Raw genomic sequence first — 26,855 nt, 5'->3', positions numbered from 1 at the left:
GCAGCTATAGGGGCATTATACTGTGTGGGGTCCACTAAGGGGTCATTATACTGTGTTGGGTCCACTATGGAAGCATTTTATTGTGTAGAGGGCACTATAGGGGCGTTATTCTATTTGGGAGCCACTATGGAAGCATTATACTATGTGGGGAGGCACAATATGGGGCATTATTCTGTGTGGGGGCATTATATGGTGTGGGTAGGCACTATAGTGTATCTCACTATGCTATGCTGTTTCGGTAACACACATTCACGTCTATGGAGGTTTACAGAAACAGAGTAGCACAGCAAACTAAGCTGTTTACATAAGCCTGACCCTGCCGGATGCACCTCTGCAGTTGTAAAAATGCCTTGGGGGCCCACTCAGATGTGTTTTGCCCCCTGTGCTAAACCCCTAGCTACGAGTCTCTGCAGGTGATCCCTGCTTCATCACGAGTGGTATACCACTCCTGATGAAGCAGGGATCACCTGCGGAACGTTGAGCTCCTGGTTTTATTTCTTTTACTTGTCTTTTGACTAAATCCTTTTAAATAAAAAGTAACTTTTGGACCCAATACTGAGGCCAGGTCTGTTACTTTTTCACGGACATACAAAGCCCAACTGGTCTATACGATCACTTCGCCAGCACGACCTGTGATACATCAGGACTACTGGAGGACTTTTTACAGACCACAGACGGGGAGGACGATCCCAGGTCCAACTACTGAGGATCACATGTTATCTCATGTGAGTACAGCATTTCTGTACTGCACCTTTACAACCTATATACTACACATTGGCGCGGGCTCTGTTTGCTTGAATCTGACTGATTTCAATGTGGGACATCTCTATCTGTGTATTGGCAGTGTGAGATCAGTGGCCCAACGTCATTTAACCCTTTGTATGCACCAGTTACTTATTTAAATAAGTGTCTGTCTGCCCACTTTGATGCCCAGAATCACTTTAGGCCAGCCTGAATACAACCGAATTTTATTTGGGGCATCCCTATCTGTATTTCCGCAATGTTCGATCTGTGATCCAGTCATTTACCTGTTGAAAACACCCGTTACCCATCTGCCCACTTTGTTGCCAGCCTTTCTGCCAAGAACCATTTTGAGCCTGCCTGGACTTGAGTAAATTTGCTGTGGGACATCTCTATCTGTGTGTTGGCAGTGGGAAACCAGTGGCCCAAAGTAATTTAACCCTTTAAATCACACTCTTGGTTGCCCATTTTTGTGCCAATTTTCGGGCTGATTTTTTTTTCCTCACGGTCATTGTAATTTATCAATAAAATAAGTTCTACATAGTTACTGAACCAGGAAAAAAACCAAAACTTTCCCCTTGGATAAGAAACTAACTTTAGCATCGTCTGTATGTTAAGAGGTTAACTGAGCTACTGTATAACTGGAATGACAAATCCTGACCGGTCAATTTCGGGCTGTCGGTGTTTTTTATGGCAAGAATAACACCACAAAGTACTCTATTTTTGACGTAAAAAACACCGGAGCCCTGATGGTAATGAAAGACGTTAACGTAAACAGCGCTGTGAAGAAAAAACTATTTGTGTGTGTATCCCGATGCTTCGGGAGGTCAGTAGTGCAGGAACGGGACTGTCTGTGACCAGTTTGCGGGACTGTTCCTGGCAATCACTAGAAGATTTCTGTGCGTCACGCAGTGTTATGACAATCCCGTCCTGTGACAGCCCCGCTAGAGAACATGGCACAAGCGTCCCTCCGCAATTGACAAGTGACGATGACGTCACGTTGCTCCTCCTCTATCCCGCTAGGTGACCAATGACGGGATCAGAGGTGCCTCCCGCGCTCTTGCAGCAGCCCAGTATCGTCCTTTCCCGGCGAGCCCTTCTGTGTGACAGACCGAGCTGTGCGCTGCTCTCTTCGCAATGGAAGCTTTTTTAACTAGTTGACGTTAACTCCGTCTCCTTCTGCGATTCTCTAGGGTTACTACTTTCCATCTTTTATTTTTTTTATTTTTACGCGAGTGTACATTGTGGTGAATAGAGACATGAAGCTCATCGTGGGTATTGGCGGGTAAGTTATTGCGCATGCGTAAAATAAATAAAAAATTCGAGGATCTTCAAACAGCTGCTTGCTTTATAGTGACTTTGCTGGTGAACTACAAAGCCCAGCCTGCCTGGTGCTTTTGTCTTCCATAACTAAGTCTAGAGCTAAATTACTTTAGTATGTGACTTTAATTCAAGTTGTGTGGCATTTTTCCTGAAGTCAGTAGCAATGTTGTCCTGCAGTGTAATTACAACTCTGGCTGCCATGATGGCATCAGATTGTGCGAAGAGGGCACCTTCATGTGGCGGTATTTCTGATGTGCGTTTCATCTGCAAAACTACATAACAAAATATGTGACTGACTCATTTTGGGTTCTATTCACCTCTGTGTTGGGGGCTCCGTCGCAGATCCGGCAGAAATTACCACAAACAATAATGCTGCATGCTGCGCTATTGTTTCTTGTAAAACGACGGCCACTCCGACGGAACCTATCTAAGTCAATGGGTTCCGCTGGCGGTATCCATTGTTGCTTCCTGCATTCCCATATTAACAATGGAATTCCACAACACAGATGTGAACAGCGCGTCCGGCTCTGTTCACATCGCGGCTAAGTTTTTCCGTTCTTCTGTCCCGACATAGAAACATAAAAATGAAAAAACGGAAGTTCCGGGGCTATCGCATGACACTAAGGGTATGTTCACACGGCCTATTTACGGACGTAAATCGGGCGTTTTTGCCCCGAATTACGCCCGAAAATAGCGCCTCAATAGCGCTGACAAACATCTGCCCATTGAAAGCAATGGGCAGACGTTTGTCTGTTCACACGAGGCGTATATTTACGCGCCGCTGTCAAATGACGGCGCGCAAATAGACGCCCGCGTCAAAGAAGTGACCTGTCACTTCTTTGGCCGTAATTGGAGCCGCTATTCATTGACTCCAATGAATAGCAGCGCTAATTACGGCCGTATTTGACGCGGCGTTCAAGCGCCTGCACATGCCGGTACGGCTGAAATTACGGGGATGTTTTCAGGCTGAAACATCCCCGTAATTTCAGCCGTTACGGACCCCCGCCGTGTGAACATACCCTAACGGTGCCGATGAAACATTGACTTTTGTTGGGTTTCCGTGAGGGTGTCTGTCGTTTGACCAGAGGAAATAGCGCAGCATGCATTTTTCACCAGAGCTGCGATGTCGGGCCCTGACGGAGCCTCTGACAGATGTGAACAGAGCCTCTTCTGTTGCTGCATATTTTCCGAGATTTAACGCTGTGGAAAATTTCAGTCCCCTGCGGTGCGTCATTTTAGTTCTGCAGCGTGTCAATTATTGCTGCGGAAAGTGGATTGATTTTCTGCGTTTTTCTGATGTGCTGCGGAAACTCTTACAGGAGGTGGAAATGACATCACAGGAAGCAGAAATATCACCGTCACACAGCCCTTGAAAAAATGCACCAAAAATCACACTGTTTTCTGCATAAAACATGCATGAAATGTTGCAGATTTTCTGCTAGTTGATGCGTAAATGCTGCGAAAATGTATTGCATTAAATCCGTGACATGTGGAGAAGCCCTTAGAGGAAGAAGTCTAGTGCTATTCCTATTGTGAATTCTGATGGAATTTGCAACAAAGCCTCCAAATAAAGCTTTCAATCCAATGAAAATGTGAACAGAGCCGAATACACCTGTGTGAACGTGCTCCAATGTATGAATTTTTCGTACCCGAGATGCCACCTGCCGAATATAATCTCCTACTATGTTCTCATTTATGTGTATAAACTCAATGGTGGCATTTATCCTCCTGCCCCATTTATCATAAATAATAATACCTATATTTTCCTTATAAACGTCACATCTCATAATATTTACGAATTTTGTTTTCCCCGTGTTTAACCCCTTAGTGACCAGCCCATTTTAGGCCTTAATGACCAAGCTATTTTATTCGTTTTTCTATAGTCTCATTCAAAGAGCTATAACCTTTTTATTTTTATTGTCTACATAGTTGTATGAGGACTTGTTTTTTGCGGGATTAGTTGTGCTTTTTAATAGCACCATTTTTGGGTACATATAATTTTTGTATTAACTTTTATTAACCTTTTTGGGGGGGATTATAAAAAAAACTGAAATTCCGCCATTGTTCTATGCGTTTTTAAATTGACGCCGTTCACTATGCTACGTAAATAACATGTTACCTTTATTCTATGGGTCGGTACGATTACGGCGATACCACATATGTAGAGGTTTTTTTATGTTTTACGACTTTTGCACAATAAAAACACTTTTGAACTAAAATTATTTGTTTTTGCCTCGTCGCTTTCCAAGAGCCGTAATTTTTTTATTTTTCCATCAATGTAGTGATTTTTTGGGCTTGTTTTCTGCGGGACAAGACGTAGTTTTGAATGGTACTGTTTTGGGGTACATGGGACTTATTGATTCATTTTTATTATGACTTTTTTGGGGGGCAATGGAAAAAAAATTGCAATTTCGCCATAGTTTTTTTGCGTTTTTTTTACGGTGTTCACTTTGCGGTTTAAATTACATATTAACTTTATTAATGGAGTCATTACGGTCGCGGCGATACCACATATGTGTACTTTTTTTTTTTTTTTTTTACACTTTTACTAAATAAAACCACTTTTTATGGAAAAAAATGTTTTTTTTTTTTGTTTTTTTTTTACTGTACTTTTTATTAATAATCTTTATTTCACTTTGACTTATTTTATTAGTCCCACTAGGGGACTTTACTGTGCGATCTTCCGATCGCTGCTATAATGCTCTGGTATACTTCGTATACCAGAGCATTATTGCCTGTCAGTGTAAATCTGACAGGCAATCTGTTAGGACTTGCCTCCGGCGCGTCCTAACAGGCATATGTCCAGGGCAGACCTGGGGGCTTTTATCAGTCCCCCGGCTGCCATGACACCCCATCGGAGACCCGCGATTGCATTCGCGGGCCGTCGATGGGTGACAGAGGGAGCGCACTCCCTCTGTAAACAAAGTTAAATGCCGCGGTCGCTATTGACGGCGGCATTTAACGGGTTAAACGGCCGCGATCGAAGTAAACTTCGATCGCGGGCGTTGGAGCAGGAGCTCAGCTGTCATCAGACAGCAGAGCCCCGGCGTCTCCCGTGCAGGACTTAGACTAGGCTGACGTGAAAAGGCGTCAGCCTAGCCTAAAGCCCATTAGTGAATCACGTAAAAAGGCTTATTAGTGGTCACTAAGGGGTTAACCCTTTAATGACCGCACACTGTCTTTTGACGGCAGGCGGTGCAGCTCCCAAATCTACATCAACGTCTTTTGGTTTTTCTGTGGAAAAGACTAATGTCAGCGCCCATTCTCTATGCAGGATCTATTACTAACAGCACCTGTTCTTAGAAAAGCCTCTTGAGTATGGCCGGGACCGTTTAACCAGTTGATCGCTGCAGTCCGTGACTGTAGAATGATCAAAGGGTACTCCCCCCTTTGATCGCCTCATGATCAGAGATGGGGGAACGCTCTGCAGTCAGTTCTGTAAGCCTGTTGTTGGCGCACACTACTATTGCCATTGTCAGACAGTGTCAGAGACACAGAAGATAATGTATTAGCATACAGAAGTATAAAAACCAGTTGTAAAATAGTTATTCCGTAATGGGTTAAAAAAAAATAAAAAGTGAATAAAAAAAGTGACAAAAAACCTACACATATTGGGTATCCACACAATCGTAATAACCCAATTAATTTATTTACAAGGTTATTTAGTCTAAAATATGAAAAGTGTAAAATAATAATAATTCAGAAAATCCCTTTTTTTTTCTATATGCATCCCAAAAAATGAATTAAATAAATAGTAATTTATATGTAGCCCCAAACTGGGTTGAAAAAACTCCAACATTTCACGTGCATAAAACAAAGCTTCATACAGACACATCAATGGAAAAAGTAAAAATTTATGGCTACTGAAATTTGGAGAGGCAAAAACGGACAAAATTCAGCTGGTCATTAAGGACCTTTCAGGCCTGGTCATTAATGGGTTAATCCACACGTCATTTCTGTGGCAAGAGGGTGGTGACACCTGGGCAAGCCTTGATGACTCTTTCTCTTCCCTCGTTTTTCTTGGGGCACAGGAGTGTAGTTTTGTTGTGTAGGAACAGTGTAATCCAGCAATCTTCTTCTATTCCGTGGATCACATACACAATACAACCTTTACAAGGATAAAACCCAAGTACAGCAGTCATTGTAGTATCAAGATCTACTGCAGAGACACTCAGGAAAATGTTGACTGTGTAACTAGGCTGCAGGACAATGAGTTATTGCTTGTTGATTCCTATGAGGAAATCCAGACAATGGTGTCTCCACTGCCGAGTTCCTCCACGTCAAGTTCTTCCACCGAGCCTGACTAGCTATACACATATTGATTGTGATCTTGGACCTGTATGGTCAGTGTCTGCCCATCACAACTCTACAGATGGCACAACATCTATCAACCGTCAGTCTCCGTTTTAACAATGTCGGATAAGTGTTATTACGTTGATCATCTCTGATTGTTTTGGCTCATTATTACTTGGTTTCTGAGTTTTTATCCTCTTTATTTCCCACTAATGTATAATAATACTTGCTGAGGTTTCTTGCTATAATTCAGTACAAAGATCTTCACATATAACCTGATCCCAGTTAAAGTGATGAATTTTGCACCTTCCATTTTTGTTTTCAAATTCTAATGATCTCAGAATTTGTTTTATTTTTTTTGCAGTTTAAAGTTAAAAATATAGTAGGTAGTGTCAGTGTTGTCATGGCTTTGGACCACCATTGGCCTGGCCATGCCATGTTTGTGTTAAGGGGTTTTTGATAGTTAGGACGGTTTCACACAGCCATAATAACGCCATGTTGTAATGTCTGCATTATGGCCGTGACACCGGGACCCCCGCCACGCTTTACTGAACTTATGCTAAATTCACACCTCGTTTGTGGTACCTATGACCAGACACAATCATCTGTATGTGTACTGTATACATCTGTCATAAAAAAAAAAGCTGTGTGATGTACCCTAATGTTTTTTAATACACTTGTATTGAAAAGTACAGTTGACTATTCTTTTTTTCACTATAGTTGGGGCTGTGTGATCCTATTTATTGGCCAAACTTGTACAAAAAAGACACTTTTGGCATATGTTTAAGTATTAAAGTCTATGGGCACATCAGATGTACATCTCAGGCATGATGTGAATATAGCTTTAGAATACAATAGAACCCAATGGTGAGCTAAATTTGGTTCAGTATAACTTTGGGGAGGGAGGTGTTTGGACTGTGTAAAACTGGCCCAAGGCAGTGAAGGAAAGTCTTGTAACAGATTTCTCTTTTCAACCTTTTTAAATATGAGGCTATTTTTTTCCCTTAATCTAGATTAGAAAAATTTATTTGATATCTTTGATATTTACTAAAGAGTAGTATGTGGTGTTTCATTTATCAATTATAACCCAATATATTGTATAAAATAAGTAATCTTTTAAGAGAATATAGTATGAAAAAAGTATGTTTTGCTAGTAAGGCCACATTATGGCTGCTATACTGGAGCTCCCACAGTTCTACTGAACTTGATTTAGATCTCATTTAAGTTTAGCAAAACTATTGTAGATCCAGTTATGAATAAGGGGAAAAAATAGGCTTTTATACAATTTTAGTATTTCAGGAACTATCAAGGACTATGTCATTAAAGTTTTATTGATCACAGTAAGTGCTTTAAGCTGCGTTCACAGGTCACGGTCAAAACGCGTGTTTTTTTCATGACCAAAAAAAAGAATGGGTTTTGACTGTGACATGTGAACCCAGTCTAAAAGTTGCAATATCTTGCGTGTCCGCTCTGAGTGCTGTGTTCAGGGGTCGAAGCTCCAGGGCCTCCTGTATTTATATCCGCTATATCCATGGATGAGCAATATGTACGTAATATTTGTTCCTCATCCATGGACGCTCTGCATGTAACCAAAAAGCGCAACTTCTGTAGTCTGTGTTCCTGAAATCGATGCTCACTGTATCATGTCCTGGCTCTAGTAAATAAACTTTGTTCATTCGGTCCTGGAGAACTCTGGTGTGCAAAGAATAGATTGTACATTACTGTAAAATAATACAACTATATACTGATCTCAGCTCGATATTTCTTTCAGCGTTACCAACGGTGGGAAGACCACACTGACAGACCGATTAATAAAAAATCTACCCAACTGCTGCGTTGTACATCAAGATGACTTCTTTAAGGTAGATAATGTGAATTTTATGTATGATATCTTCATAAGGAAATTACATTCGTGCCCCACTATAATTGGACATTTGGGGAATTTCTGCCATTTGAATATCTGTATATTAGTTATTGCAACTAGCACTTCAGTATGTAGGTGACACCTCTAATTCCAGTGGCAACCACTATATTGCTATGGTGGCATGTATTCATTTGCTTCACAATCCTTCCACTTTATAGTTTTTGCTTTCCTAATTTTTTGGGATACATAGACTTAGAAAATATAAAGGCGTATACAATATGAAGAGTTCTGCCATATGCATGCTGGAAAATCGACTAGCACTGTTTGCATGTTTTTCTTTTCAGTCTGCTGTGTTTCATATAGACAATGCTCTTGCATACTTTTCTTTTTTGATCACTCTTTCAGCCTCAGGACCAGATCAAATTTGAAGATGGTTTCAAGCAGTATGATGGTAAGAAGGTGCTGCAGCTTCACTCCCTTTACATAACTGGTGAAGGTGGAATGCACTAGAAAATACATGAGGGAGTACCTTGGATTATTCAACCAATCTTAACAATTAGTTTTTTTGCTCTTTTCTAGTGATCAGTGCTTTGGATATTGAAGCTATGGTTGAAACCATCACTGCCTGGAAAAAGGATCCTGTGAAGTTTGAGCGGTCTCATGGCGTTAACAACAGTCCAGATAGTGACACCTCTACAGGACTTGAGGCGCAGGAGATGTGTCGTATCCTGATTGTGGAAGGTTTTCTACTTTACACCTATGAGTAAGTATCTTTTTGCTGTGGGGGATCATATATTGTTTGAAAGGATGCAGATTCCCATTTATTAAAGGCACGGAGTAACCATATCTAACCCCTGCTAGCAGGACATAGGCTATGCTCTACTGATAAGGGCTCCTGCACATGGCAAAGTATGTATAGTGGCACAAGTAGTGCCTTCCTCTCCATATTGTGGACCCATAAGCGTGCCTCCTTGTGGCACTGTATTCTACCCTAGAAGCAATTTTATCATTTGAACCCATAGTCCCTTTGTGTGTCACCCTATGCATCATTGTGGGGGCAATGCCTCTAGGTGAGAACACCACCATAATACAGAATGCATTGGAGCATATCACACTTGTTTTTTTTCAAGGATTCCATATTAATCCATGAGAAAAAGCCAGTTTATAAATTTGAGAAAAAAGAAGGTACAGTATGGGTCCCATAGAAAGTTGTGTGCCCAAGGACCCAATCGATTCTATAATTTGTGGATATTTATCCTGCGTTGCTTGTTTATTTCTTTAATGTTTGGGCTCTTCCCCTAAATATTCAGAAATTCCTTGAATCTATTATGCTATATTCTAGTATGAAAATAGGTGGGAATATAAAATGTTTGTACCGTTCAACTAATAAATGCATTCTCTGTTCTTAAATGGAGATTGTAGTTCTCAAACTTGGATGTAATCCTAGATCATACAGTGGAGATAAAGTCTACACGCCTCTGGTATGACCTAGCAGGCATTCACTACAGGCAGACCTGGGGGCCTTTATTAGGCCCCCGGCTGCCGTCGGAGACACAGACACTCGGCGATCTTATCGCAGGGTGTCGGTAGGAGAGAGCGGGAGCTCCCTCCCTCTCTCCAAAACCACTCAATGCGGGGTTATATTTATATCGAAATCACTCGTTCCAGCAGGGATGCCCCCAGCCCTCGGCTACCTCTGGGAGCAGGGAGATTTAACGGCTCCCTGCTTTGTTTATTTATTCTGATGCTGCGCCTTGAAAAGGCGTATGCATCAGAATAAAGCCCTTAGTGGCCGGCGCGAAAAGGCGTATTGGCAGCAACTAACGGGTTAAAGGTCGAAAATGTTCTGAAATGATTCCTCTTGTACTGAATTTTTGACATGACAAAAACCTGGCATATTAACGGGTGTGTAGACTTTTTATATCCAATGTACATACTAGCTTTGTATTAATACACCGTGTTTTATTGCCCTCTAGAGTTTGTAGAAATATTAGTATTTTTATTTTTTACATTGCAGACCACTGACTGAGTTATTTACACACCGTTATTTTATTTCGATACCCTACGATGAATGCAAGAGGAGAAGGAGGTATTAAATTCACTTGTTTGTGTGTTTTTACATGAACTACTCGTGTTCTGCAAGTAATTGGAGCTTAGTATTCCTTTTCTGCGTGTTCCATTCTGGAATTTCTTTTTTGGACTTTTATCATTGCCAGATTGTGTTATGTCCTTCCAGAAACAATGCGTTATCAGTCAGAGAGGGTGTATTTTCCAGAATATTCTCTGTCTTCTATCTAATGACCATTTAATGACTGGATTATTGCAGGGGTGCCCATGGGATGGGTGATCTAAATGTGGACAGGACTTGATGTCTGTTGTCCATTTATGCCTTTGAAAGTGTTAAGTGTAAGTCAGTGATTAACCCCTTCGAGACTGAGGCTTTTTTTTTTTTTTTTTTCGTTTTTCTCTCCCCGTCTTCCGAGAGCCATAACTTTTTACTTTTCAGTCAATAATGGTGTGAGGGCTTATTTTAAGCGGGAGGAGTTGTAGTTTCTATCCGCACCATTTAAAGTCACTAGTTATCAACCAAAAATTGGTTCACTAGACCCTGTTGCAAAAATTAATCAACGGAATATTGTTTCCACTAATATTAATAAATTACTTTTATGGAGTATGCTTCAAAATCAACAAAAATGGTGACTTAAAGTTCACAAATAAATGAATGAGGTCCCTAGTCCATGGGATATGCTTGTATTCACGATTACCCCAATGGTGGGTGTGTTTAGAAGTAGAGAGCTTAAAAAACCTATTATTAAGCACCATTCCAGTCATTCAGTGCTTGCTCATTTTACACTAATCGTCTATAACAGATATTTCTATTTGTAGTTTATTAACATACAAATGCTAGTGACATGAGAGACTGTTGTGTTAGAGCATTACCAGTTAGTCATTTGGTTCAGCTCCTATGTTCATCAATCCAACACCCAGATTAACCCTGCATTCAGGGAATCACAGCATGGGAGATGTGTGGCGGGAAAGGCTGTGGTATTAGAGTACTAATAGTTAGTCATTTCGTATAACTCCTGTTTTTATCAGTCCGACAGCCACGTTCACAATGTTTTCAGGGATTCACAGCATGAAAAACATGTACTTGGCAAAGAAGACTCCTGTATTGGAACATTATTAGTTAAACGACTAACACAGCTCCTGTTTGCATCAGTTATTTAGCCACATCAACCCTGCATTCAGGGAATTACAACATGGGGGACATACAGCTGGCATGAAAAGCTGCTGTATTGGAGTACTACAAGTTAGTCATTCAGTTTATCTCCTATTTCCAGCAGTCTTACAGCCTCATTAACCCTGCATTCAGGGGATCACAGCATAAAAGATATAGAAGTTCATAGCCATTGCACTGCACCTGTATACATGACTGTATGTTTAGCCTGACTCTCCCTGAATGCAGGGTAGAACATGTCGGAGAGGCTAAAGATAACTTGACTATAGTGACAGGATAAACTTAGAAGCAGATAACTTAGTAGTACGCTCTTTTCAGAGCGCTTCCAAGATAGTTCAGACTAGACTGTTTGGAAGAGATAGAAGGAACTTGTATATCTTTTATGCTGTTGACTCCCTGAATGCAGAGTTATTGAGGCTGTGAGACTGCTGGAAATAGGATGTAAACTGAATGACTAACTTGTAGTACTCCAATACAGCATCTTTTCATGCCAGCTGTATGTCCCCCAGGAGTTATTCGAAATGACTAACTTTTAGCACTCTAATACCACAGCCTTCCATGCCACATCTATATCTTCCATGCTGTGATTCCCATGATCTCTGTTCCTGGCCGTTAGTCCTGGGTGTCCGCTGTAAAACACAGCTGACGCCTCCAGCAAATAGAGCAGGCACAGCACGTGTGCCCGCTACATACATCAACCCCCGCACCACGACAGTTTATTATGTCGTGGTGCGTGAGGGGGTTAATGATCTGATCATGTTTATTGGCAAGCAGTGATAACCGTACACTGATAGTGATTCTGGCATTCACAGAGTTAATGTTAGCGGTAATATATCACAGGAGACAGCTGCTAGTGGACAGGAAGGTGAGGCCCTGTGCTGTCAGCATTCTAGCAATGCGGCCCCTGTACTAGATCCATGTCTGCGAGTGGTGAGTGTCTCAGCTTAGTGGGGGCTTATGTATGAAATACTGCTGCGAGTGATCACATTCCTTACATAATCTATAAATAGCTGTTTATTAGCGCCAGTTATTCGCATCACGTGTCCTCTTTTGAGTAAATGTGTGTTGTTCCATAAGTGAACAACATATTTCTTACTGTGTTAGGAACTGTCGGCTTGAAATTTCATTTGGTTGAGCCTTTTTCGAAGTGTGTATTTTCCTGCAAAAAGATTAGTTTCCATCAGCTCTAGCAGAGTGTTAAGTCTTGCTTAGTCATTCCTTGGGCCAGTGTAAAATAATGTGACTGGGTGAACTTTCCGATCTCCGGACATTATGTACCAGAATAGTATAGAACACACGTGCTTTCTTATCACTCGGGAAACAGGCAAAAAATGTGTAGTCCAAGGCACTGGTCTGATTCAGAGGTGTTATCTGCGTGATGCATCGCTTCTGGTAATGTACATGTACAATTCAGATGTCTGTCCTGAGGAACACTAGAGATGGGTAATGAGGCAAAATTGCAATCGTAGATAATTTGTGTGTTCTAGGAAAATGTGCAATTCAGAATAGTTACTATGATATAGTTTCTGTGCGGATCGTGGGTTTGCTTAATATCCGTAACAAGAGTCGCCTGCGTATAATCTTTAATGTGTTCCAGATCCCTTTTGTTACTTTCAGATGTTACTTAATAGAATTTTTTTTATTTTTTAACTATTTCTTTTTATTTAGGTTTTTCAACTCTTCTAAACTCGCACTATCATGCAACACCTGACAGCCTTGCCAAATGCTACTATAATTTTAGTTTTACTAGCCGTTAAATGGTATTCCTCTTAGATGGACACACACAATGACCCATCTAAACAGAGATTATTTACTTAAAGCCTATAGTTCATGGACCTTGCAGATTCTCTGACTATATAAACCTGCACATTACCAGCAGGACTTATGTCTTGTTCTGCAAACATTTAGTGGACCCAACACATTGTGTGACTGTCGGAAGCCATATAAGTAGTTTTACTGGGATTTGCCAACCACCGTGTAATTACGAAGGAAACTGAAAACCAAAGCTTTTCACGTAAATTCTCACTTGAAATCCTTGTCTGAAGCCAGTGCTGCCTCTGGCTTTCTGCAGTAGGAAGTATCAGCTGGAATTTGTCTAAGGTTATGTTCACACAGCTATTTTTCGGGTGGTAAACCCCTGAAAAACGGCTGAAAATACGTAGGCTGAACGCCTCCAAACGTCTGCCCATTGATTTAAATGGGAAAAACAGCATTCCGTTCCCATGGGGCGTTTTTTACGGCTCCAAAAACGGCTAAAAATCAGGAGCGGTTTTCCCTTGAAAACAGCTCCGTATTTTCCACTGTTTTTTGTGAAGAGTGTGAACATAGCCTAAGCTGTTCAATGTCTGCCTTATGTGACGACAGCAGATCTCCATAGTGTGCCATCTATTGTCACAGAGATCCTTCAGGCTACTTTCTGTCTTTTGTAGATGACTGTATGGCATTCTAGCAGAGTAAGGGTATGTGCACACACACTAATTACGTCCGTAATTGACGGACGTATTTCGGCCGCAAGTCCCGGACTGAACACAGTGCAGGGAGCCGGGCTCCTAGCATCATACTTATGTACGATGCTAGGAGTCCCTGCCTCGCTGCAGGACAACTGTTCCGTACTGAAAACATTATTACACTACGGGACAGTTGTCCTGCAGCGAGGCAGGGACTCCTAGCATCGTACATAAGTATGATGCTAGGAGCCCGGCTCCCTGCACTCTGTTCGGTCCGGTACTTGCGGCCGAAATACGTCCGTCAATTACGGACGTAATTAGTGTGTGTGCACATACCCTAATTCTGGTATGTGAAGTCAGATCGTCCATGGGCTTCCCTGAATAGATATATCCGCTCTATGCTCATTGCATCATTCTTTCAAGCCAGAGCATGGTTCAGCTCCTTTTTTAATTAAATTATTATTTATTTATTTTTACTACTGTAGCCCCTTCTGATTCCCAATGATGTTCCATTTGTTACAGCTCCAGAAATTATACAGTTCCAGATCCACCCGGACTTTTTGATGGCCATGTCTGGCCAATGTATGTGAAGCACAAAAGTATCATGGAAAAAATGAATGTAATCGTGGGTAAGTGTTCATTTCTTATGCGTCTAGGAATCCAACAAATGCAAATATTTTAGGTCACAAAAATGAAATATGTATTTTTTTTTATAGAACAACTTGATGGGACAAATTCAAGGGAAGAATTGTTTAACAGAGTGCATGGAGATGTGCTGAATTTGATAAACTGCAAGGTAACTGCCCTATAATCCATCTTCAAAAAGAATGGATTAATTTGTCAAACTTGTGTGACACTGGTTAACAGATGAAAATCTCTCCTGGTCATGGGATGATCACCGAGCCAATAACCTGTGTGTTTAGCACATGACAGGACATATTTTTATCCTCTGGAGGTAAACCATGAAGCTTCTATTCTGCAAGCAGAGATCTTGAAAACCACAAGGATACACAAAGTATATTAGGAAAAAGCAGATTCTTATTATAAAATTATTATTTTTTTAAATCTTTTACTTTTACAAAATGTAAATACTAAATACAATGTATTCATCAGAAATATCTCCAAAAGGAGATGGATACCTTAACCCCCCCACTCCATGGATAATAAAGGAGAGAAAAAACAGGAAATTGCAGGATTTATAATTATAAAATGAAAACACTTTATTTGCTTGCTGAAACTGAAATACCCTTTTAATAGATTCCCTTTTCAGGACGAGGGTTAGGCAAGGTTCACACAAGCTTAAAGAGGCTCTGTCACCAGATTATCAAATCCCTATTTCCTATTGAATGTGATGGGTGCTGCAACGTAGATAACAGCAAAGTTTTTTTTTATTCGTTTTTTTTTGAACAACGATCATTTTTGCCCAAGTTATGAGCAATTTTATATTTATGCAAATTAGCTTTTCAATGGACAACTGGGCGTGTTTTCTCGTTTTTCCAACTGGGCGTGTATTGTGTTTGTTTTTACCAACTGGGCGTTGTGAATAGAAGTGTATGACGCTGACGAATCGGCATCATACACTTCTCATCGTTCCCACCCAGCATCTTTCACTGCAGACATACAGTGTGACGTCACCCACAGGTCCTTCAACATTGTCGTCGGACAAAGAAGATACATCGGCTCCAGGCGTCCAAAAGGTTAATATGCTCGTCTCTAGGGAGTTTTCTATGCTTACCTGCACATACCCTGCACTGTACCCGCTGACGCCTGGAGCTGATTTGTCTTCTCTCTTCCGACGCCAAGGTTGAAGGACCTGTGGGTGACGTCATCATTCCCAGCCAGCTGCTTTCACTGCTGACACACAGCGTGACGTCACCCACAGGTCCTTTAACCTTGGCGTCGGAAGAGAGAAGACACATCAGCTCCAGGCGTCAGAGGGTACAGTGCAGGTAAGCATAGCAAACTCCCTAGAGACGAGCATATTAACCTTTTGGACGCCTATAGCCGATGTATCTTTTTTGTCCGACGACAATGTTGAAGGACCTGTGGGTGACGTCACGCTGTATGTCTGCAGTGAAAGAATCTGGGTGGGAACGATGAGAAGTGTATGATGCTGATTTGTCAGCGTCATACACTTCTATTCACAACGCCCAGTTGGTAAAACGAGAAAACACGCCCAGTTGTCCATTGAAAAGCTCATTTGCATAAATATAAAATTGCTCATAACTTGGGCAAAAATTATAGTTTTAAAAAAAAAAAACCTTTGCTGTTATCTACATTGCAGCGCCGATCACATTCAATAGGAGAAGGGGATTTGATAAACTGGTGACAGAGCCCCTTTAATTGTAAATCTGTAATACACCCGCCACACAGACCTATTACGGCTCATACTGCATCTGTATTGGGATAAATTCACAAGTGGCAGATGTGTTGCAGAAATTTCTGCGACTGTCCCATTCATCTGAAGGTTGCAAAAATCCATGCACATGCTGCAGAAACAACCCCGTTCAGAAGACTGGAATAGTCGTTTTTTGTTTTTTTTCTGTCGCAGAAATCTTTGCAAAGAATCGGCCAGATCCGTAATATTGATGAGTTGTTTTCTTTGTAAATATCCGTATAGAACATTAGCTCTGTATTAAAGACAAACCAGACTTAAATATGGTTAAAAAAAAATTAAACGTCCGCAAATCCCAGACACAGCTGACCTGCAGTCCGCCGGAGATTGAGGGCATAAAACAGATGCAAAAAAGGGGCTCCAGTATGGCTGTCTGAATATGGCCTTAGTGCTCGCAGTTTGGGAAATGCTTTTTGGGTTTTATTTCCGTTAAGCTAGTATTGTTACTAATGAAAATACATAAAGGGAACACGAGCATGTATTTGTGGTAACAGTTGCTATCCTTTTTTTTTTTTTGCTATGTTCTCGTATGAAAGGCTGGTGTGAGCTGGTACAGTTAAAGAATGTAAACGCTCATGGGATTAATATACAGGCATCCCTCTTAAACTGTATTGGTCAATATGACGTTCCACATGTATAAAACATTGTAACCTTTTGTGTAATCATATATATATATATATATATATATATTTTTTTTTTTCTTGTTACAGAATTAAGTGGAAACACACGAGTGGCCTTAACACCTGGAGATGCCTTTTGGATTATAATTTATAGACCTGCTTTACACTTCATCTGGAGGTTTTTTAGCAAAAAGTTTTTATCATTAATAATTTTATAAAGTATTTTGTCTAATTTATATAAAGTATAAGCTATATAAAATCTTAAGCAAAGCACTCCACTTAAATAAAAATTTATTTTACTTCAGCATTGTCATAAATTATTATATTCTTCACAATGAAGCTATATTTTCTAAAGTGTTTTCAAGTGCTTTTCCAAGTACAATCTGACGAATCCATTACAAATATCAAATGTTTTGTTTTTTTGCTATAATTCAGATATTCTTAGGCTACATTCACACAACAGTGAAAAATGGTCGTGTGACGGCCGTATTTTTGAACGGCCGTTTTCAGAAAAATTATGTTCTATGGGTGTATTCACACTGCCGTGTTTTTAAGGGCCTGTGAATATTGGCCATCAAAAAATAGGACTTGTCCTATTGGCCGTTTTCACGGCCCGCATAGAAGTCCAATGGATCCGGTTTTAACGGCTGCCAATACGTGTACCAACCGTTAAAAACGGATCTGACATGGGGATTCAAGAGGCAAGGGAATCATTGGTTCCCTTGCTGGCTATCAGCGGCACGATGACGCTGAATGCCCTACACACTCACCGATGCAGCGCCTTCTTCAGGTCTAGTCTCTAGTCCTCACGGGTTCTGCGAAGGCGATGACATGGCGCCGGCTTGGCAGATCCCGCGAAGACGAGAGACCACAGGTGAAGAAGACAGCGCTGCATCGGTGAGTGTGTAGGGCTGTGTGGCATCCCCTACATCGGGGCTGTAAATAGTGTCTAGGTGAACATGTGACTTTTTCCTTTGGGTGTTTTCAGGGGGTTGGGACAAAAATAGCCTGACAAATGAAATTCATCAGGTTTTTTTTTTTTAAATTTTTTTAACTGCCATGAAAAACTGATGCAAAATGGAAGTCAAACGGCCACTAAAGAGGGGCTGGAAATGGATGAAAATTTGGAGACACACTGATGCAAAACGGCCATGAAAAACTGACAGTTGATCTGTTTTTTTTTCACTGTTGTGTGATTATAACCTAAATGTAGTAGGGTGGGAAAAAAAAAAAAAGTAACGGGAATAAGGTGCTTTAGCTAAACTACCTGTAGCTTTGGTGTTTTAAGGCCTCTTTCATGTGGGGGTCTTAAATGTGGCTAGAAGGCCACAATTTTCTAAACCTAAGAATCCACATGTGCAGCAAGATTGTTGTAAAGCTGATGTATCCGTATATAGCAGTGGCTGCTTTAACACCTATGTTCCTCAAATACAATCCCTTGTTAAAATGGTTTTCCCATAATCAATATTTATCACCTGTCCTGTGGATAGGTGATAAACATCTGATCGGTGAGGGTCCAACCGCTGGGACCCCCAACAATCACGAGAACGGGCTTACATTTCCGTTCCTGGGCGCCCCATAGGAATGGAGCGGTAGTGCACATTTTCAGTCACCGATCCATTCATTTCTATGAGGCTGCTGAGGATAGCGCTCAGCAGCCCCATAGAAATTAATGGAGCAGTGGTCGAGCCTGCGCACTACCGCTCCATTCATATGGGGTTCCAAGGAACGGCAAGGGGATCCCAGTAGTCTGCCAACACCGATCAGATATTTAGCTCCTTCCTGTGGATAGGTAATAAATGATTATGGGAAAACCTCTTTAATGCCTTTTTTTTTTTTTTTTTTTCCAAGTATTGCTAGAAAGTAAATTGAGAATTTTCTTTAAAGAAAGTCTGTCACCTTGACCACAATGCTCATAGCTTTATATGATCTTTGATTCATTATGTCTGTAATTCGATGCTGTTCTTTTACTTTAGATTAAAAATAGGTAGTGACAACCTGTAACCTAATTTGCAGTATTATCTTGTGTGTAATTTCAAAATACCTGTGTAAACGTCCTAAGTTTTACCCAGTGTTGATATAGTAATGCTTGGAGGTATCTTGTCATATACATGCAGTAGTCATTTTGTAGAAAATGCTTTGGTACAAATCCCATAAACTTGGTATAATTTTTACTGACAAATACACAAAATTGGTGTTCTTACTTTCTCTATGTTGAAGCGTGAAGAAAATGTTGCACACGGTTGAATGTGGCTCAAATTGAAAGCTGACGGCCATGAGAGAAACATGCAGAAAATGGCAGCCAGATGCTTTAGGAATAATGCTTGCATAATTATCAGCTCCATACCTGAGCCATTAAACTCATTACAAATAGGTCCTATTTCTTTTCCTGTTTCACCATGGCAACGCCCCTGTGCATAAAGCGAGGCACATGTACAAGAAAAGTTCTTGTGAGAAGAAATTTGGCTGGCTTCAACCCAACACTGAAGACCTTTTGGGTGGAGTTGGAATATGCCAACAGTAAGGCTACATTTACATGTGGCATAGTCATTGTTTGCAACAAAGCATGTGAATGGGGGTGTAACAAGTTCTGAGCATATTTCAGGGCATGCTGCAGATTTCCAAATCCACAGCATGTCCAATCTGTCCCAGCAGACTTTGCCTGAATTTGCTGTAGATATAGACCAGTAAGCTTAACATCCATCGTGGGGAAAATGTTTGAGGGGCTATTGAGGGACTATATACAGGATTATGTGACAATAAATAGCATTATAAGTGACAGCCAGCACGGTTTTACTAAGGACAGAAGTTGTCAAACTAACCTAATCTGTTTTTATGAAGAGGTGAGCAGAAGTCTAGACAGAGGGGCCGCTGTGGATTTAGTGTTTTTAGACTTTGCAAAGGCATTTGACACTGTCCCCCATAGACGCCTAATGGGTAAATTAAGGACTATAGGTTTAGAAAATATAGTTTGTAATTGGATTGAGAATTGGCTCAAGGACCGTATCCAGAGGGTTGTGGTCAATGATTCCTTCTCTGAATGGTCCCCGGTTATAAGTGGTGTACCCCAGGGTTCAGTGCTGGGACCACTATTATTCAACTTATTTATTAATGATATAGAGGAAGGGATTAATAGCACTATTTCTATTTTTGCAGATGACACCAAGCTATGTAATATAGTTCAGACTATGGAAGATGTTCATGAATTACAGGCAGATTTAAACAAACTAAGTGTTTGGGCGTCCACTTGGCAAATGAAGTTTAATGTAGATAAATGTAAAGTTATGCATCTTGGTACCAACAACCTGCATGCATCATATGTCCTAGGGGGCGCTACACTGGCGGATTCACTTGTTGAGAAGGATCTGGGTGTACTTGTAAATCATAAACTCAATAACAGCATGCAGTGTCAATCAGCTGCTTCAAAGGCCAGCAGGATATTGTCGTGTATTAAAAGAGGCATGGACTCGCGGGACAGGGATGTAATAATGCCACTTTACAAAGCATTAGTGAGGCCTCATCTAGAATATGCAGTTCAGTTCTGGGCTCCAGTTCATAGAAAGGATGCCCTGGAGTTGGAAAAAATACAAAGAAGAGCAACGAAGCTAATAAGGGGCATGGAGAATTTAAGTTATGAGGAAAGATTGAAAGAATTAAACCTATTTAGCCTTGAAAAAAGAAGACTAAGGGGGGACATGATTAACTTATATAAATATATTAATGGCACATACAAAAAATATGGTGAAATCCTGTTCCTTGTAAAACCCCCTCAAAAAACAAGGGGGCACTCCCTCCGTCTGGAGAAAAAAAGGTTCAAGCTGCAGAGGCGACAAGGCTTCTTTACAGTGAGAACTGTGAATTTATGGAATAGCCTACCGCAGGAGCTGGTCACAGCAGGGACAGTAGATGGCTTTAAAAAAGGGTTAGATAATTTCCTAGAACAAAAAAATATTAGCTCCTATGTGTAGAAATTTTTCCTTCCCTTTTCCCTTCCCTTGGTTGAACTTGATGGACATGTGTCTTTTTTCAGCCGTACTAACTATGTAACTATGTAACTATGTAATGCAAAGGGTGAACGATGTGGCAAAATCTGCATGTTACACTTGTATTTTTGTTACCCTTTAAGCTTTTAAGGCCCCATTACACGGGCCAATGATTGGGTAAACGAGCGTTCATAGGAAAGCTTATTCCTGATCATTGCCCTGTGTAAACAGCAATGATCAGCCGATGAACGAGCAAACTCGTTCATCGGCTGAGCTGCTCGTTTTACGCGGACAATAAAATGGTCGCTAGTCAGCAGCTCATTATGTGTATACAGGCAGATGTGCTGCCGACATAATGGAAACGTATGGGGATGAACAATCATAGTAACGATCGCTCGTCCTTATACATAATTGATCATTGCTCCTTGTGAATGAAGCAAACGAGCGCTGATAAACTGTCTCGTTGATCTGCGCTCGTTTTTATGGCCCATAATGGGCTGTGTAATAGGACACTTAGGGGGAGGTCACACAGAGTTGTCTGACTCGGAAACCGCACCAAAAATGGCTGGAAATGTCTCCCATTGATATGAATGGGAGGCGGAGGCGTTTTTTTTTCCCATGAGCGGAAAAACCGGCTCGTGGGAAAAAGGGACATGCCCTATCTTTGGGCGTTTACACCTCTGACATCAATGGGAGGCAGAGAAAGCGTATTTCGCTGCGTTTTATTCCCGCAGCGGTCAATGGCCGCGGGCGAAACACGTCACGAAAATAGGCATGCAGGCAGAGTAAAATCTGCCTCAAAATTCCCAATGGAATTTTGAGGCAGATTTTCCACCTGCAAAAAAGGCCTGGTTTACACGCGCGTGTGCGTTTTGCGCACGCAAAAAACGCGGCGTTTTGCGTGCGCAAAAGGCACTTAACAGCTCCGTGTGTCATCAGCATATGAAGCACGGCTGCGAGATTTTCGCGCAGCCACCATCATTATGACACTCCGTTTGGATGTTTGTAAACCGAAAAGCACGTGGTGCTTTTCTGTTTACATTCAGAGTTTGACAGCTGTTGCGCGAATCATGCTGTTCGCACGGAAGTGCTTCCGTGTAACCTGCGTGATTTTCACGCACCCATTGACTTCAATGGGTGCGTGATGCGCGAACAGCGCACAAATATGACATGTCGTGAGGTTTTTCCCAGCGGACTCACGCTGAGCAAAACTCACGGACTGTCTGCATGCCCCCATAGACTTTTACATAGGTCCGTACGACACGCGTGAAAAGCACGCGCGTCGCACGGACATATATCACGCTCGTGTAAACGAGGCCTAAGGCTTTTACACCCAGTGAGACAAAAAAAATAATCTTAATGCCTTCAGATATACTGCAGGCTTTTTCTTAATTTTTATGCAAACTTCAAAATCGACATTGTATGAATCTGAGGCAGACTGGAACTTTTATATCTAGACTTGCTTTGCCAAAACTACCTACGGCTGGATTTACACGAGCGTGTGTTTTGCGCACGCAAAAAACGTGGCGTTGTGTGCGCAAAAGGCACTTAACAGCTCCATGTGTCAGCCCTGTATGATGCGCGGCTGCGTCCTTTTCGCGCAGCCGCCATCATTATGACACTCCGTTTGGATTTTTGTAACAGGAAAAGCACGTGGTGCTTTTCTGTTTTCATTCATCCTTTTCACTGCTGTTGCGCGAATCACACGCGTCCCACGGAAGTGCTTCCGTGTGGTGCACGTGATTTTCACGCACCCATTGACTTCAATGGGTGCGTGATGCGCGAAAAACGCACAAAGAACGGACATGTCGTGACCTTTACGCAACGGACTCATGCTGCGTAAAAATCACGCAACTGTCTGCATGGCCCCATAGACTAATATAGGTCCGTGCGGCGTGCGTTGCACGGACGTATATCACGTTCGTCTGAATAAGCCCTTCCACTGATCAAAAGTTAGTGAAGCAGGAGATCTAGGGAGAGGAGGTTCGCTATGTCATCATGACCCTCAACACCAAAACTCACGGTTGGGCAGTCCATGACAAAATATGTAAACAAAAATGAACTCAATTCATCTGATTTGTCTCCTGAACCCTGTAGAACATGATAAATAAGATCACTAATACAAAAAGAGTTTGTAGATTAGTGCAACCATAGATCAGCCTGTGCGGTAAATAGGGACCCTCTCTGAGACAGACCAGGGGGCTACTCTGGTGGCCCTAGCCTGTCCATGCATTACATGGACCACCTTTAAATGGCATGTTCTGTTATTCCTGCAATGTTTTATTTCTACAGAAGTTTCAACTGTATTATGAATTTAACAGAGTTGAATACATAGGCAATACAATTATTCATCCTTTATTGATATTAAAAGGGCTCCTATTCCGTTAAGTCTTCGATTATAAAATGCTCAATAATGTTGGCATTTGAAAAGAAGCGGATGTCAGAATCCTACATAATGTACCTGGTAAATTGTGTCCCCGGTTAAGGCTTTCATATGTTACTATAACCACCAGACGGAACACTGCTGATGGCCTCAAATGCCCTGGTCATGTCAGGTCAGACTTTGAAAAACATGCCTCACTGGTGACTGGTAATTTTGGCGACACTGATCTTGAAACCATTTTATTTTAAAGAAAAAATAATTTAATTGAATGAAAATACATAATTGTACCAGAAGAAAAATAAAATGTGTAAGAAAATAACAATTGGCAAATTTGATCTGAACAACAAGGTTCTGCACGGTTGCAGCAATAAAACAATCTTCCTGGCAGGTCGATGGATTATATACTCTTTGTTTGTTTTTATGTTAAAGTGTTTCTCATACTGGATTTGACAGTGGCAGCTGGTTGTGAAGTAGATCTGTGCTTTGCAAAACATTCTTATTTAAAACCAAGATGCATTATCTTCCTGTAGGGAGCTGGTCCTCCCCAGTACCCCCTGTGAAAAAAAATAACAGAAATTAATACTAGAAATATCTCACAAATGCTTTTGCTGTATGAGATTGTTCTTTCAGTGAGAAAAAAAACAATGCAAAAAAAAAATCTAAATTCTAAGAACAGGTATAATTTTAAAGAATATGTTGACCCTTGTACACATTTTACACTTTCCACCTAGATGCCAAATTTGACTTTTTTTTTGTGGAAATTCTCTCTCTATTAGGAATTAGAAAAATTTAAGGCAAAAGGTGGTTACAAAGGTGCAGGACATCAGTCCGCCAATTTGAGAGTAACATGTCAATATTTTACAGAATGAGGACAAAAACTGTTAAAAACAATCTAATGCAAGAAGACATTAAGCTTAAAGTCCCGCATCAAACATCACTCAAAGCACAGAGAGGGGAAGAAGAAGAAGAAAGAAAAAAAATAAATAAATAAGGAAAAGAACATGGGGTGAAGAGGAAGGAAAAGGGGAAGAAATCAGTATACTCAGTCAGGGCACCACATCTATGTAAAAGTAAACACCTCAGGTATGGCCGCTCAGGAGAGAACTATATTCAGGAGAATTCTGGAAACCAATCCAGAGATGCCAGGTCTGGTAAAATCAATCATGATCATCCGAAAGAGAGGACGACAGGTCATCCATGGTCATCAGGTCATTGACTCTAGATAACCATAGGGAAATGGGAGGAGATCTGGGTTGTTTCCGCAACAAAGGTATACACACCTTAGCAGCAGCAGCAGCAGCGAGATATCAAAGACGTGAACGTTTGTACACTGGGATTGGAATCTCGCAGTGATGTGAAATGACCAAAGCAGTGCCCATTTCCATAGTCAATAACCCTAGTCACCGTCTCCCAAAATGACGCCAGAATCTCACAGGACTAAAAAGCGTGCCCTCAGAATTGCATCTCCAACAGACGGAGGCGGGTGACTTATCCTGATCTCAAATTAGTTTCAGAACTCAGAGCTGCATTTACAATTCTGCGGGTTTCGGAGCTCACCGCTACCACCACTGCCAGGTCAATGTCTGCACTGAACAAATCCTGTAATATTAGCATTATGCCTATGAAACTCAAACTATTGGTTCTATAACAGAAATTATTTCACATTTTTCTTGGTTGATGATTACACAACAATTATAGCGTTCATTTTTATTGTGAAAAATATCTTGCATTTCCTGCCTCTTTAAATCCCGTTTGATAAAAGAACACTGGCTGATAGTGGGAAAATATATAGCTAGCTTTAAAAGACACATAATCTATATCTACTATGTGGTCACGTGAAATGTTAAATATATTCTGAGGAGCGATTACAGACTACGACATCACTTACTTGAGAAGCATATTCCAGTACAGAAATGGCATCATGTCTGCCTTCATATGGTACATGGTTCTTCTCTCCTTACTCTGGTCAATAGGAAAAGTCTCCAGCGGTTGGGAACTGTAGTCAAATTCTGCCAAGATCACTTTTCGGTAGCCAGTTACCAGTGGACATGAAGTGTATCCATCATACTGCAAGCAATGGAAACATTGGTCATTTTGTCAGTGAAGTCTCTAAATGATTTTTGTTACATAAGATGACACCAATAATATAAAACAAGATTTTATCAATCTTGTCAGAGCATGAGAAGTAAATTCACTGTATAAATTGATATAAATATAATTGTGCTCCCACAATATAAGAAAATTAGAAGGTTCACTGAAGTGACAACTGAGTAAAATATACCTTTTAATAGTAACTCGTTTTAAAAACGGGTCACACACCACTGTGAAGTAAGCCCCACCGTGAAAATTTAAAAACGTATTAAACAAAAAACACAGTCATTATGATAAATATATCTCAGTGTTTGTAACAATATTTCACTGGAACCAGCATTTATCCTGGGCAAACAGTAGTACAATCCCCAAAATGCACCAGTGTCCGTAAACAAACACCGGATCTCCTAGCGCTGGGTGTAACACAATGCTACTGTCCCCTATGCAGACATTCCATGTACAATGAACGACCCTACGCGTTTCAGATACTCATCCTCAGGGGTCCGTATCTTGGTCACTCTGGCCTCATCACCAGCGATAATAATATTCAACAGCGGATATTCTGCTGTGCGTCACGGGAAGATGCTCGTATCGATGTCAACGGCATACTTCATTGCAGGCGCTGGGTTACTATAAGCACCAAAACTCCACCCCTCGTATTTGGCGGCGCTACATGAACTGACCAATCACAGCACCCTCTCGATTCGTGACACCTGCCCATGTGACCCCCCCGCCGTCAGCTGACAGCCAGGGGTCATCATCGACCGCATCAAACCGAACGCGCAGGCGCAGTAGAAGCCAAGGACGTATCGCCCGGACTGCCAAGTAAGAGGAAGGTAAGAGCAAAACGATAATTTGTTTGTAAGTATGTCTTGCGGGACAGTTACCCACCGCAAGTGGACTACCTCAAAAAAGCAACTCACTAGTTTATAAACACATATTGGGTGGACAAGATAGCGGAATCCCTCCCATTTAGAATTTCTGACAAAAGATCTCTTAATATGTTAGCTGGCCAATATGACCATATCAAACATAGTACACTATGCAGAATACAACCACCCACCCAAGAGGCAACCCAGGGTGAATATTGGCCGCCTAAAGAGGAATGGTATTACATATTAAATAAAACACGTATAATTAGTCTGCTCGTTTAAACCCGCTGGTTGTATGCATGCCAGTCTATGGATCCATTGGGCTTCTTTGCGTAGAATTAAATTGTCCCAGTCACCTCCTCTTTTTGGGGGTCTAATGAGTTCAATTGCTTGAAACTTTAAACATGCTGCATGGCCTTGGTGTTTAGCATGCACATGCTTAGATATTGGGGTGTCCCTAGCATGGATAATGTCTCCGACATGCTCCCTTATCCGGCGCCGAAATTGTCGTGCCGTTTTACCCACATAATTTAGGGGGCATGGGCATGTAATAAGGTAAACCACCCCCGCTGTTTTGCAATTGACAAAATCCCGAATGTTGTACT

At 41.3% G+C, this 26,855-nt stretch overlaps 2 protein-coding genes across 3 annotated transcripts in view; one reads left to right on the top strand and one right to left on the bottom strand.

Moving 5' to 3' along the window:
* Positions 1 to 1,793: 1,793 nt before the first annotated feature.
* LOC142749692 (nicotinamide riboside kinase 2-like) lies at positions 1,794 to 17,225 on the top strand. Of its 2 annotated transcripts, XM_075858042.1 has the most exons (8): positions 1,799 to 2,026; positions 8,129 to 8,219; positions 8,627 to 8,672; positions 8,801 to 8,984; positions 10,239 to 10,310; positions 14,429 to 14,535; positions 14,623 to 14,702; positions 17,012 to 17,225. In XM_075858042.1, the coding sequence occupies exons 1-8, from the start codon at positions 2,001 to 2,003 to the stop codon at positions 17,015 to 17,017; spliced, it is 612 nt and encodes a 203-aa protein (XP_075714157.1). In that variant the 5' UTR covers positions 1,799 to 2,000; the 3' UTR covers positions 17,018 to 17,225. The 2 variants fall into 2 exon arrangements, with proteins under 2 accessions (XP_075714158.1, XP_075714157.1); XM_075858043.1 differs by lacking the exon at positions 10,239 to 10,310 and having other exon boundaries at positions 1,794 to 2,026.
* Positions 17,226 to 23,524: 6,299 nt separating this feature from the next.
* Positions 23,525 to 26,855, bottom strand: part of SQOR (sulfide quinone oxidoreductase) — a 52,388-nt gene continuing 49,057 nt past the window's right edge. Inside the window, exons 9-10 of the mRNA XM_075855227.1 lie at positions 25,176 to 25,354; positions 23,525 to 23,841 (exon numbers count right to left, since the gene is read on the bottom strand). Of these exons, the coding sequence (XP_075711342.1) occupies positions 23,784 to 23,841; positions 25,176 to 25,354 (237 nt within the window). The 3' untranslated portion in view covers positions 23,525 to 23,783. The remainder of the gene's footprint in view (positions 23,842 to 25,175; positions 25,355 to 26,855) is intronic.

This window comes from Rhinoderma darwinii, chromosome 3 (assembly GCF_050947455.1).
Source record: "Rhinoderma darwinii isolate aRhiDar2 chromosome 3, aRhiDar2.hap1, whole genome shotgun sequence".
Lineage (NCBI taxonomy): Eukaryota > Metazoa > Chordata > Amphibia > Anura > Rhinodermatidae > Rhinoderma > Rhinoderma darwinii.
This window is presented reverse-complemented; position numbering and strand designations above follow the sequence as displayed.

Bases quoted from the DNA above. Each gene is read 5' to 3' on its own strand.
- LOC142749692 (XM_075858042.1), top strand. From the start codon at position 2,001: ATGAAGCTCATCGTGGGTATTGGCGG. The intron at 8,985-10,238 runs GTAAGTATCTTT...TTTACATTGCAG, and splicing joins TTTCTACTTTACACCTATGA to ACCACTGACTGAGTTATTTA. The intron at 10,311-14,428 runs GTATTAAATTCA...CATTTGTTACAG, and splicing joins GAATGCAAGAGGAGAAGGAG to CTCCAGAAATTATACAGTTC.